The 13,883-nt window shown below is 48.1% G+C and overlaps 1 protein-coding gene across 3 annotated transcripts in view; it reads right to left on the reverse strand.

Annotated features, from left to right (window-relative positions):
• Positions 1–129: 129 nt before the first annotated feature.
• IFT140 (intraflagellar transport 140) overlaps positions 130–13,883 on the reverse strand; it is a 94,769-nt gene continuing 81,015 nt past the window's right edge. For 2 of the 3 annotated variants that reach the window (XM_071221985.1, XM_071221986.1), the window contains exons 26-29: positions 10,811–11,017; positions 10,345–10,557; positions 10,101–10,267; positions 8,965–9,958 (exon numbers count right to left, since the gene is read on the reverse strand). In XM_071221985.1, coding sequence (XP_071078086.1) covers positions 9,562–9,958; positions 10,101–10,267; positions 10,345–10,557; positions 10,811–11,017 — 984 coding nt within the window. In that variant the 3' untranslated portion in view covers positions 8,965–9,561. Of the gene's footprint in view, positions 378–8,496; positions 8,639–8,964; positions 9,959–10,100; positions 10,268–10,344; positions 10,558–10,810; positions 11,018–13,883 lie in introns of those variants that run through there. The other variant, XM_024553169.4, reaches the window with a different exon arrangement.

Below are 13,883 nucleotides of genomic sequence, written 5' to 3' on the forward strand. Positions count from 1 at the left end.
CCCTGGACAGTAAAGGGACGGGACCAGGAATGCAGAAGGTACGGTGCCCTCCCTTTATAAGCAGATCAGCCTGTGCCCTGGGCCCTGCAGCTATGTACGCAAACACAGAACTTTCTTTTTTCCAAAAAGAAAGGCTCTTGATAACTAGAAAGTTCCAGAAAAGCTTTCCCAGCAGCAGGCCCTCAGGGGTCATTTTCAACCTCCTCCATCACCTCCTCGGGGTCCTCCATGCTGTCGTGGTGGGTCTGCTCGGGCACCATGCGTGCTAGAGGGAGGCCCAGGCCCTGGTGCACGGCGTCCACGGTCTGCTGACTCACGTAGTAGGATACCTTGGCAGCGGGAAGGCGTCTCCGCATCTCCTCCAGATACTTGTAGGCCTGCATCACACAGAACAGCCATTCCTGGGTTAGCTCACTGCAGAACCAAGGATCTGTCACCTCCCTGCTGTGAGTTTCCTGAACACCTGCCCCTGGAGGTCAGAGGAGAGCCGTCCCTGCCACTCAGGTGAGGGGCCCGGGTGCAACCTGGGACATGCCGGCATTTCCAGGAGTGGTGGTGCCTGAGGACAGCCCGGCTTGGGCTCAGGTGGTCGGTGCTGTGAGTTGTGACGAGTACCCCCAGCTGAATAGGAACCCAGCTCCCCGGAGAGCCCTGTGAGCAAGCAGCAGCCCATGCATGAGGACCCGAGTGTGTTTTGGGGCTGTGCTCCCTTTGGATGTACACCCTAGAGGTACACAGGGAGACCCCCAGGGAAGGAGGGGTTCACGTCTTCATCTTTCTCATGCACTCTGGGGCACGTGCTTGTCTGGTTTGCGGGCAGGCAGCAACATGTACGTGGTTTGTCTTATTTATTCTGACCAAGCATGTAATGCACCCCAGTTAATTAGGCCTGTGATTAATTCCACTCTTGTATGTATGGTCCTCGATCCGAGACTGGTAAACTATGGAACTTGTCAGTGTCTTCTTGTGGCACTTCCTCAGGTCCTGCCAGTGGGATTACGTGGGAGAGCAGGGGGTGCCACACAGAGCAGCCTTGGGGTGGGGGGTCTGAGGCAAAACCAGCACCCTTGCGCTTACATCTGCTATGCCTGCTACACCTGCCCATACTTCCTATGCCTGCTCACACCTGCCTCTGCCTGCCCATATCTGCTATACCAGCCAATACCTGCTGTGCCATGCCTGCACCCGCTCACACTTGGCTATACCCACTCACCCACAGAGAGGGCCACGCATAAGCACAAGGTGGGGAGGAAGGGCCTCATGTGGCTTCTAAGGCTTACCCACAAGGTACATTTTATATCAATTCAGAATGTGGCCAAAATTTCTAGGAGCTTTTAATTTATAATGATCAGATCTTAGTATTTCTTAAGAATGATAAAAACTTTTAGAGCAATCTTATTTTGGTTAGATATAACTAAGATACTAAAAGTAAATAAAGGATTATAAAGATAAAAATACGGATTAGACACGGTTTTAGGAAGGATGGGAGATGGGCAGAGCACAGCCAGGACCCCCACTCCCCCCCCGCCCCCCCCCGGCAGGGGTCTGCAGAGCAGAGGGAGAGGACAGCCACACCGGAAGAGGCTTCTGCAGGCATATACCACTTGCCTGCTGTGGGCCAGGCGCTGTGCTAGGCACACGGGACACAGCACTAAGAAGAACAAGGCTGGTCCAGCATGGGAGCTGCGGTGAGAGTGGTGGGGCCCAGGGGCGGCAGGGAGGGAGGGAGCGCCTCTGCTGAGGGGGGAGGGAGGGAAGCGGGAGCTGAGGGGGGAAGAGCCAGGTGGTCAGAAAGGACCTGGTGGTGTGACTCCTTGGTGTGCAGAGCTGATTTCTTTAATAAAGGGGCAGGAGCAAAGTTTCTAGAAGGCAGACATGGTCACCAAAGACAGACGAAGGGCAACGAAGAAATGTTACTGGACATCCTGACCCCAAAGGCCGTCCAACGCCAGGGGACTGTCAGGACTTGACCGGGATGCCAGGGCAGTGAGGCGTGGGGGGGCAGGAAAGGGAAGAAAGAAGTTTGCAAGTGAGACTCGGGAAGGGCATGAGAGCGGCAACACGGGGTTTTGTCTGCTCACCAAGAGGAAACTTGTGTATGCCTAGACTTTCTAAATTTACGTATAGATTAAAAAAAAAATTAGTCATTAAACCCATCGGCTTCAAACAAGGGTAAAGACAACAAAAAATCCATTGTAATATTAAAAATGGGATTTTTCTGTTAATTTTGAGGATACAGTAACCTGAGCATCTCCGCAGTCCAATTTTGCCCCTATCTCACGTTTTCCTCCTCGCCAGGGTCAGATTCAGAGCTGTCTTCTCACAACGGACATGTGAGTGAGTGGACGTGATGGGGGCAAAGAAGAAGTAAGTGCTAGGAGTGGGAAATCTGGGTTTCATGGTGCTGCTGACCTTTCGGACTGAGGGGAGGCTGCTGCTGAATTCTGGAAATTTCCTGTGAATCCTGACAACCTCAGCTTAATGAGGCCGGCACAGTTCACTAGCACCAATTCTGAAACTAGTCGATACTTGGTTTGTGGGCACTCAGGAAGGGAAACAGAGATTCCTGGGGGTCACTGTGGTCTCACCAGGAACTACCTGCTGGGTAACTCAGCTGGTGGCTGCAGAAGGTGCTGCAGGCAGAGCGTGTATGTGGGTTTGGCAAAGTCTATAGGACCCTGTGGAATGCAAAGGACAAATGCAGCCAGGGAGAATCTTATGTTGATGATTAGAGGATTATGATTAATAAGAATGAGGAGAGAAGCTTCTGGTAATGGCAGAGAAATTAACATTAGACCAGCCCTTCCACAGTGATGAGCTGGGCGAAACATAAAAGCACTGGGGAACCGCCAAGGGCAGGCAGATGAGGGGGGGCTGAGGGGCGGCAAGAAGGGAGGGCGTGAGCACGGAGTTTCTGTCTGAGTGTAACTTCTGTCAGGGCTGCTGTGAGAAGCTAAAAGGCACAAGAAAACCACACCCTTAACGGCTTAAAAAACCAGAATCAGAATTGGGCTCAACCGTAACAGCTGGAAGGTGAGGAAATACTGGAAAAGAGAGAGTGATCGAAGGAGAGCCCAAATTCTGAGTGTGAACTCTGCCCTGACCTCTGGTGGACCCTACACTCTGCACGTAGTGGGGACAGGGGCAGACTTCAAGGAGCGGCACCAAAGCTAAAGACTTAGCAGAGATTCTAGCGGCTGTCCGCCAGGGGGCGGAGTCTAGACTCTGAGTGGAGCAAAGATGACTACAGAAAAGAAGGAAGAAAGGAAGAAGGAAGGGAGCGAGAGGGGGAGGGAGAGAGGGAAGAAGGAAGGGGAAAGAAACAAACAGTAACACACTTTGGAGGCACATAATGGGGCCCAGCATCTCTTACTGGATAACGTTGTGTGTCCAAAATACAAAATAAATAGATAAATAAATTGCTAGACACAAGGAGAAACAGGAAAGCTTGACCTATACTCAAACAACAAATAACAGCCTTGGCTGGTAGCTCAGTAGGTTAGAGAGTCATCCCGATACACCAAGGTTGCAGGTTTGATTCCTGGTCAGAGCACATGAAGAATCAACAAATGGATGTATAAATAAGTGGAACAACAATCAATGTTTCTCCATCTCTCTCTCTCAAACAAACAAAAACAGATACGGGAGACCAACTCGACGTGATCCAGATATTGGGGTTATCAGCAAAGACAGCAGAGCAGCAATTATAACTATGCTCAAGTGTATAAAGGAAAATTGGTTCCCCCCCACCACAGGAAAATTGTTTTTAATGAATGAACAAATAGGAAATTTTAGGAAAGATAAATGAGCTGAGTTTAAATTCTAGAACTAAAAAAATATAAACTCTAAAAGAAAAAGTTCGCCGAAGAGGTAAACAGTGGATTGAAGACAGCTGAAGAAAGTCAGTGTATTTGAAGTTCAGTCATTACGTTCTCTAATGCCGATGACAGAGGCAAAAAGGTCTGAAATGATGAGCAGGAATTACGAATGTGTGTTCATTTGTATAAAAAGGCCTAACATTTCACTGAAGTCCCAGAAAGAGTGTTTAAGGCAGAAATAATATTTGAAGGGAAAAAAATTACAAATCTCCCCAACTTTAGTAAAGGACATACATTTACACACCCAGGAAGCTCAGCATCGATACAATGAAGATGCCTGTGGACATCCCATCAAACTGCTGAGAACCAAATACAAAAAGAAAATCAGAGGGAGTGAGGGAGTAGGAGGGACAGAGAGCAGCATTCTCCAGAGACCTGCACGGGGTCCTGACTCCTCATCTGCGAAACGACCAGCCCACGTGTGTGAGTAAGGGTCCCCGAGACGACCGCAGGCCAGGAGTAAGCAGTTCACGCCCCACCGGCCAGGGTGGGGAGGCCTGCCAACACACTGGGCACAGAGTTCTCAGGAGGGCAGTGCCGTGGTAGTGGGGTGAACTGGCCCTAGCCTCCAGGCTGCTCTGGTCCCACCTGACAAAGATAAAATACAGCTGCAAAAGGATCAAATTGTTTCCAAGTAACTTACCCTCATCTCAGAACAAACCTCAGAAATATTTAAAAGAATACACACACACACAATGACTCTATGACTCAACAACCTAAAACACAACGTCTGGAATCCAATCAAAAATGACCCAGCGCGCAAAGAAGCAGGAAAATATGAGCCATGATAAAGAATCAATCAATAGAAACAGATCCAGAGTTGACACAGGAGACAAGGATTTTACAATAGCTTTTATAAATACACTTCGTCTGCTTAGGAAGGTGGAGGAAAGGATAAGCATAATACAGACAGACATGGAAGACAAAGGGAAAGGAACCAAGTTAGACCCCCAGGGGTGGAAACTAGGTCAGATGTAAATCACGGGCGGAAGACCAGAAAAGGAAGACTGGTGAACTTGAGCAATTGCAAATGCCGCTGCCCAAAATGAGAAACAGAAAAAATCTGGGGGAAAAAAGAGAAGAGATTCATTTGAGCCAGGGAACAATACATATAAGTAACTGTAGTTCCAGAAAGAGAGGAGAAAGGATGAGAAGGGAACTTCCTACAGACTGAGAGAAAGCACTGGCACATCATATGTCTGCTCGAGGAAGGGTATCTAGAACATACAAAGACCACAATTAACGAGAAGACAAACACCCAGAAACTGATGGTAAAGGGTTTGAGCAGTTACAGGAGGAGATGTGTGGACAGCCAGTGAGTCATTCGTTAGTCACCAAGAAAGTGGACATTTTAGCCCTGACCAGTGTTCCTTTGTTGGTTGGAGCATCATCCAGCAGAGTGAAAGGTTGACAGTTCAATTCCCAGTCAGGGCACATGCCCGGGTTGCGGGTTCGATCCTCATCAGAGCGCCTACGAGGGGCAGCCAATTGGTGTTTCTCGTGTCGATGTTTCTCTCCTTCTCTTTCCCCCTTCCTTCCCCACTCTCTTAAATGTGTAGATAGATAGATATATAGGTACACAGATACTTAGACAGATAGATAAATAAATATCTTAAAAAAAAAAAGAAAGAAAGTAGACATTGAAACCACAATGAGATACCACTATTCACCCACCAGACAGCTGAAATAACAGACTGATTGTACCAAATGCTGGTGAAGATGTGGAAACACTAGTGTGGGTTGTGAGCTAAATTTGTTGCTTACATGGAACACCATCATTATTTGTAAAAACAACTAAAAGATAAACTGTGGTTATTCAGACTTGGACATGTGGCAGACTTTTTCTCAAAAATGAACAGTGAAACTGTCACTTTGAAGTAGTTTTGCTAAGGATAAAATCTGAGCTTTCACAGAAAATCTCAGAAACCTTATGTACTGGCCACCAGGAGCTGGACATCTTCACAATACTTAAAGACTCTTCTTCTGATGAGATTGGTGGTGATATTAACAAATGAGATTTTAGAAACATAAACAATGAAATGTGTTAACGTTTGTATAACTTAGTGAACCAAGAGTTTGCAAATGACCGTCGTGATTTTACAAAATCTTGTATGTGACAGGCGGCGGGTCCCACACAGCAGAGAACAAGAAGTGCGCTGCTAGGGCTTCCGAGTTCTCACTGCGGCCCGCGTTGTGAGCGAGCGATCACTGGTGTGGCATCGGAGAAGGTCCGCAGCATCCGAGAAGGCTGTTACACACCCCCTCCCCTTCGTACCTACATATTGGTGTGAGGCTCGGTTTTCTTTATGTATTGCAACTAAAACAACCTATTTTGCCAAATGGAATGCAGAAGCAGAAATTGAGAATTCAGCTGTTTTCTACTAAGTCAGACATTGGAGAGATTTGCAAAAATGTAAAACAATGCTACTTTTCTCAGTAATTTTCTTTGTTTTGGAAAATATAGTTATTTTTAATGGAAATATTATTTATGTTAAGATACAGTATGCTATTGTATTTTTAACTGAATTAACAAGTATTTTACAAATTAGTTTTATGTCTAATACAGTAAATATTGGTAGATAAAATCCACATAAATAAGGTCCTCAATAGCTTTCCTAGGGCAAAGGTTCTGAGAGCAACATGTCTGAGAACCACTGTTAAACTCAATGATCAGAAACCTCCCACAAGAAAGCTGCAGGCCCAGGTAGGCTCATTTATGCGTTCTACCGAACAGGGAAGGAAGAAGACACCAGTCTTACATGAAGTCTCTCAGAACAAACGGGAGATGGGCGTGCTTCCCAGCGTGTTTGATAAGACTAGAATAACCCCGACGTGAGTCATTAAAAAGACATTACAAAAAGGAAAATAAAGAAAAGTTTGGTAGTTTCTTAGAAAGTTAAACATACACTCTCCCTCTGACCCAGCAATTCAACACCCAGGTGTCTTCAGCCCTTAGCGGTGAGTCTGAGGGGTGAAGGGGCAGGATGTCTGCACCTCTCGAAATGGCTCCACAAAATACTCATGTCATGGATGCAAGAGAAATTTAAGAACACACACGCAGAATGAATACATATGGCAAGATGGGAGAACTGGACGGGTACACACACACAAATGAACCCCGGCCACCAACTCACACACACACCAGAATAAACTCCAAATGGACAAAGGACTTAAATGTAAGTCACGACGCCATGGAAGTCCTAGCGGAAAACACAGGCAAGGAAATTTCAGACATCCCATGCAGCAGCATTTTTGCCGATATATTTCCTAAGGCAAGGGATATAAAGGAAAAAATAAACAAATGGGACTACATTGAATTCAAAAGCTTCTGCATGGCTAAAGAAATCACCATCAAAATGAAGAGGGAACCAACTGTATGGGAGAACATATTTGCCAATGATACCTCACACAAAGGTTTGATCTCCAACGCATCTGAAGAACTCATACAATTCAGCACCAGGAAGACAAACAACCCAATTAAAAAATGGGCAAAGGACCTGAACAGACACCTTTCCAAGGAAGACATACAGAGGGCCCAGAGACATATGAATGGATGCTCAGCATCACTAGCCATCAGAGAGATGCAAATCAAAACCACAATGAGATACCACTTCACACTGGTCAGAATGGCCATCATAAACAAATCAGCAAACAAGTGTTGGAGAGGATGCGGAGAAAAGGGAACCCTAGTGCACTGTTGGTGGGAATGCAGACTGGTGCAGCCACTGTGGAAAACAGTATGGAATTTCCTCAAAAACTAAAAATGGAACTGCCCTTTGACCCAGCAATTCCACTGCTGGGATTATACCCTAAGAACCCTGAAGCACCAACCCAAAAGAACCTGTGCACCCCAATGTTCATAGCAGCACCATTTACAACAGCCAAGTGCTGGAAACAGCCCAAGTGCCCATCAGTAAATGAGTGGATCAAAAAACTGGTACATTTACACAATGGGATACTGCCCAGCAGAAATAAAGAAGGAGCTCCCGCCTTTTGCGACAGCATGGGTGGAACTGGAGACTATTATGCTAGATGAAATGAGCCAGTTGGCGAAAGAAAAACACCATATGACCTCACTTATAACTGGAATCTAGTGAACAAAGTAAACTAACGGGAAAAATAGAACCAGCGACATGAAGGAAAGATGGAACAGACTGAGCTGTAGGAGGGGAGGAAGGAGGGGAGGAGTGGTCCGGAGGCAGGGGGAGGGATTAGTCAAAGAAGGTGTAGGAATGACTCAGGGACACGGACGGCAGAGAGGGGATTGATTCACTGTGGGCGAGAGGGGTGGGCTGGGTGGAGGGGGGCAAAAGGGAAAAAATTGAAACTGTAATAGAATAAACAATAAAAAGAGAAAAGAAAGAGCAAAAAATAAATATGGCAAAATGTTAAAAACTGGTGAATCTAGTAAAGGACACACACTTGGGTTCTATTATTCTTATAACTTTACAGTTTAAAATTATTTCAAAATAAAAAAGGCTAAAAAATCAAAAACCAAAACAGGCGAGATGCCTCCTCCACTGTGAGCTCCCAACTCCTGCTGGCTGAGGGTGGGGCTGCTGCAGGCATGTCCCACCCACCAGGGGAAGCTAAGCCACCCGTGATACTGAACCCTCACCATCTGGAACTCCTCTGTCCGCAGGTAGTGCTCCACCAGGAAGCCACAGACGTCCCCGAGGCGAACGGCGCTGTCCAGGTCTGGCTCCTCCAGGAGCAGCTCACACTGCTTGACCGATTCCTTGGGGTCCTCGCCGTATGTCCTGCCGGGAGCAGAGGCAGCCTGAGCCCGACCCCAAGGCATGGGCTGGGTGTCAGAGGTCCGAGTGGGCCCCCTGCTCTAAGAAAGAGCTCACTGGAGCCAAAGGCTGAATCTTTTGTGAAGGTAATTCTCATGAATTAAAACAATTCATTAATGAGTTAATTCATAAATTCACTCATTTACTTAGCAAAACTTTACTGACGGCTGGGAGTGCCAGTACTGTGCCAGAGCAAACGTTTGTCAGTCCTAGTCCCTGCCCAAGGAACAGTCTAGAGCAGGACAGTGTGACGCAGAGGGGACTTGGGGGGCTGAGGAGGTTGGACAGGGGTTGGCATGAACAAAGGCCGGCACAGTGACACCTTTGGGGTTTGGTGAAGAGCAGCAAGTGGCATGTGAGTGAGGGCAGGACTGGGGGCCTTCCTGGAGGAAGAGCAATTAGCTGGAGTCTCTAGGGGCTCAGCTCCCACTTCAGGAGGACCAGCTGGCCTGTTGCTGCCGAGCCCTGATTTGGCCAATCTAGGGAGATGGCCCTACGGCCTCCCGAGTCTCCTCCACTCCATCCGCCAAGCCCTGCCCTCTGGCTGCTTGGTCCTTGCTGCCCAATGTCCTCCCTTCTCCCTCCTGTATCCCAGAACTTACACATCTGAGTAGGGAATGCCCTTTATTTTATTTTATTTTTTAATTGTATTTTTTTCCATTACCATTCAGCTCCCTTACAGGAGTGCCCTTTAAAGAGCCCCACTTCGCACAACAGTGATCAAAATTACGTTTGGAACTCTTCTTTCAAAAGCCTGTTCTCAGGTAAGAAAGTGCTTTCACTGGTTGAGGCAGAAGCAGGGCTGCTGCATACACAGTGGACTTGGAAAAGCTGGGTGATGTGCCACTAGTCAAAACTGGTGTCACGTACCAGACTGGGGGCCTCTCCTAAACACAGAGGAAATGTATCGCCCGAGCCTCCTTCCCACAGGCCCTGCGCTGCTCCACGGGGAGGAGAGTGAGTTGGCACCTCGGTCCCCGCCACCCCTGAACCGTCCTGCTCGACCCCCACACACAGGTGAGCAAGTCCCAGGCTTCTCTCAGACACTCTCTTCGGACCCAAATCTGCCATTCCTTTCTGTCCCCTAACAGATTTCTCTCTCGATGGTCACTGGTTGTTTCTGGGACGATCTTCCCAAGGATGTTCCCAGGTTCTAAAGGGACCCCCCACCAAGGGGAGGTCAGACATGAATGAAGCAACAGTAGTGCCCTTCGTGCTCCTGTGTAGGCGTCCAGGGAGTTCCTCTGAAGCATATTCACCGGAAATGGAACCTGGGTCTGGCACCTGGCAGTGAGGGGGAGCCAGAGAATAACAAGGCACAAGCAAGAGTCTTGGTTGGGGGGAGGGGCTGGAGGGGGCTCCACACGGCTCCCATGGGGCCTGAGGCACAGTGCACCCAGCCTCCCACCCTCCTGTGGGAACAAACCTGCGGGCCTGAATGAACCGCTTCACCAGCGTCATCTTGCTCTGAAGCTGTGCCAGCTTGGTCTCCTGGTCCAGGGGGCTCTTGGCCTTGGCCTTGGACAAGCACTTGTAGGCCTCAGTTAGCGCCCCATGGGCTTTGTCATAGTTCTGGTATTCGTTGATCTCCACCTGAGCAGACGAGACTATCAGGACCCACGGGCCAGTGAGCCTCCCCGGGCCCCCAGAACCGCATAAAGGGGCTGGACCTGAGCACAGGCGTCATAGAAGCCGGCCAGCAGGTCCAGGGCGCGCCCCTTGGTGTAGAAACTGATGATGTTCTTCATGGTCTCAGGCTCCTTCTGCCAGTCCAGCGACTGTAAGTAGTTGGCTGCCATGATGTAGATTTCCTTTTGCCTTGAGACACCCGCAAAGAACACAATTTTCTCCGTGTCTCCGGACTTGAGCAGTGCTCTCATGGCCTAGATGCAAAGGAGCCAGGGCCAGGTGAGGAGGAGCACTAGCAGCGTGCCCTGTCACTGCCCCACTACAGCAGACGGTGCCTGCGGGGGGCCAGGCAGGAGTGCGCTCAGGACTCCTGGTTCCCCCGGGCACCTTCAGAACCCAGGCCGGGAAAGCTCGTCCCTACTGGGTTAAACTCGGGACAAAGGGAAGACCGCGCCTTGGGCACGTGTTCCTGATGGGCAGCGCAAGCGACTGCACGGGCCTCCTCACCTTGACCTTGTTACCAGCCTGCGTGTACTTCTTGGTGGCCAAATGGTAGTTGCCCTGGCGCACGCAGCAGTTGGCGATCTGCTCCAGCAGCTCGCGCCGCGACTCCTCTGACAGATCCGTGCAGTCCTTGGACACCGTCATCTTCTCGGCCATCTCCTCGGTGATGGTCATGTTCTGCTCCAGGCAAAGCTGCAGGGCTTCCTGATACTGGGAAGGTGCCACATGCACCGAGAGCGGGCAGTTACCCTCCCGCCCACCACCTCTCCGAGGAACCCAGGGTCAGGCTCAGTGGTGGCACGGGACTTTCTCTCACGCTATTAACATTCTGGAATGCAGCAAAGGAAACGTGGAGCTCAAAAGAATCTTATATTTGTTGTGGGAGAAAAAGGAAACCAGAAATTAATTTTCCTGTATAATTCTTTTGAAAATTTTTAACCAAGGCGTTTAATTAATTAGTTTTCTTTAATAATTTAAGAAAAAATTATATTTTTCACTTAAGAATATGTCTTGGGGGCCCTGGCTGGTGTGGCTCAGTGGATTGAGTGCCAGCCTGAGAACCAACAGGTCACGGGTTTGATTCCTAGTCAGGACACATGCCTGGGTTGTGGACTGGCTCCCAGGTGGGGGTCACATGAGAGGAAACCACACATTGATGTTTTTCTCCCTTTCTTTCTCCCTTCCTTCCCTTCTCTCTAAAAAAACAAACACACAAACAAAGAAATAAATATTTAAAAAAAGAATATATCCTGGGGGGAAAAAAGAATTATGTAGAATTACGTCTTAGAGATGATTCCTTCTCAGTATAGAAGGAAATGGACCTTCTTTTTAACAGCTGCATAATATTCCACCCTACCAAGAACCCCACCCTGCTGGATATTTAACTCGTCCCACTGACAGCAGAGGTGGGTTATCTTTTGCTGGTACAGCCCGTGTGCTTAAGCCCCTCTCGCAGGTGTTAACGTGCTGTTAGGATGCATTCTGAGGACAGGAGGCCTGCTGTGTTCACACCCAAAGCCTGAGCATATTTGTTTCCCATGACCCTCTAGTGGGCTTTCCGACCTTTTTACCTTTACTAGCCTAATTCGTGATAAATGGAAACTCTCTGAGCTTTGATCTGCATTTCTCTTATTATGAACGACCATCCATACGTACTCTTTGTTCTTTCCTTTTGAGTTTTGGAACTTTATACATATTAACAAGATTAGCTTTTTGGGATATCAGTAAATATATTTTTTCCCATTTTATTATTTATGGTGTTTTTTCCACATGCTATTTTCAAATTTGTATTTGGTTGAATTGATCACTATGGCTTTTGAGTTTAAATAATAGAAAATGTCTAGAACTTCTGGTCAAGATGGCTGCACAGGCAGACATGGCTCACCTCTTCACACAACCACATCAAAATTGCAAGTAAAATATGGAACAACCATCACTCAGAACCATCAGAAATTGAGTTGAATGGGAGTCTGACAACTATGGAATTAAAGAAACCGCATCCATCTAGACTGGTAGGAGGGGCACAGACGTGAAATGGGCTGGTCCCACATTCACGTGTGGTGGATTAAAATTCAGGAGGGATATCTCAGGAGCAAGGAGTCCCAGCCCCACACCAGGCTCCCCAGACCAGGGTTCCAGTGCCAGGAAGATAAGTCCCCACAACTTCTGGCTGCAAAATCCAGCGGGGACTGAGTCAGGGGAAGAAGCTTCTGGAACCCCAAGCAGTTCCTCTTAAAGAACCCACACATGGACTAACCTACTCAGACTCATTCCCTCTGAGCTCCAGTACCAGGGTAGCAGATTGAAAGGCACCACTGGCATATAGGGAGAAACTGAAGTGTCTGGCATCAAGGCAAGCAGAGGCCATTGTCCCTTTGCTAAACCCTCCCCCACAGAGTGGGTAACCTAGTCCCATATCTGAGACTCCATCAACCTGGTTAATACTGTTTGACACACCTTGGAGATCCCCAGAGGCTCTGCCCCATCCAACTTACAGGCCCACCCAAGATGCTTTTCCATAAGAGTAGATGGTCTCAGCTACTAATCAAATCCTATCAAATCCTATCAAACAAGCAACAGCTGGCTTCAGCGAGGCCTAGCGGCAGCCAGACTAGATTCACAGCTGGTCTTCGCCTGGGAATCTCCAAGCTCAGCACAAGTAGCAGCCATCTCAGATTGTTTTACAGCTCAGGCAGGGTGCCCAGAATAAAACACATGTGGGGGTTGACCTTGACCTGTACCACCTGGGAAACCCCGGGGCCAGAGCACCCAGTGGACAGCTATAGACCACACTGGAGCACAGCCACCCTGCCCCTGCATAGCTGATCCTCCATGGAAGGCAGAGGTTGGTGGTCAGTGATCACAGCCAGTTCATGCAGCTGACTGGCCTGAGTAGATCCCACCAATTGATCTGCCCACAGCAACCAAGGCTCAACTACAAGAAGAGAGTGTCCTCAGCACATACAAGGAGTGCAGCTTGGGTGACAGGAGGCTGTGTCACTGGACCCGACAGGACACCTACTACATCAGGCCACACTACCAAGACAGGGAGTTATAGCAGCCCTGCCTAGTACATAGAAACAAACACAGGGAGGCTGCCAAGACGAGGAGACAAAGAAACATGGCCCAAATGAAAGAACAGCTCAAAACTCCAGAAAAAGAATTCGACAAAATGGAGATAAGCAATCTATCAGATGCAGAGTTAAAAACACTGGTTATAAGGATGCTCAAGCAACTTAGTGAGGACCTCAGCAGCTTAAAAAAGACCCAGTCAGAAATGAGGGAAATGCTAATTGAAATAAAGAACAATTTACAGGGAAACAACAGTAGAGTGGATGAACCTGAGAATCAAATCAATGATTTGGAACAAGGAAGCAAAAAACAACCAATCAGAACAACAAGAATGAAAAAGAATCCAAAACAATGAGGATAGTATAAACAGCCTCTGGGACAACTTCAAGAGGTCTAACATTCCCATCACAGGGGTGCCAGAAGGAGAAGAGAAAGAGCAAGCAACTGGAAATCTATCTGAAAAAATAATAAAAGAAAACTCCCCAATGTGGTGAAGGAAATGGAC

This window comes from Desmodus rotundus, chromosome 1 (genome assembly GCF_022682495.2).
Source record: "Desmodus rotundus isolate HL8 chromosome 1, HLdesRot8A.1, whole genome shotgun sequence".
Classification (NCBI taxonomy): Eukaryota; Metazoa; Chordata; class Mammalia; order Chiroptera; family Phyllostomidae; genus Desmodus; species Desmodus rotundus.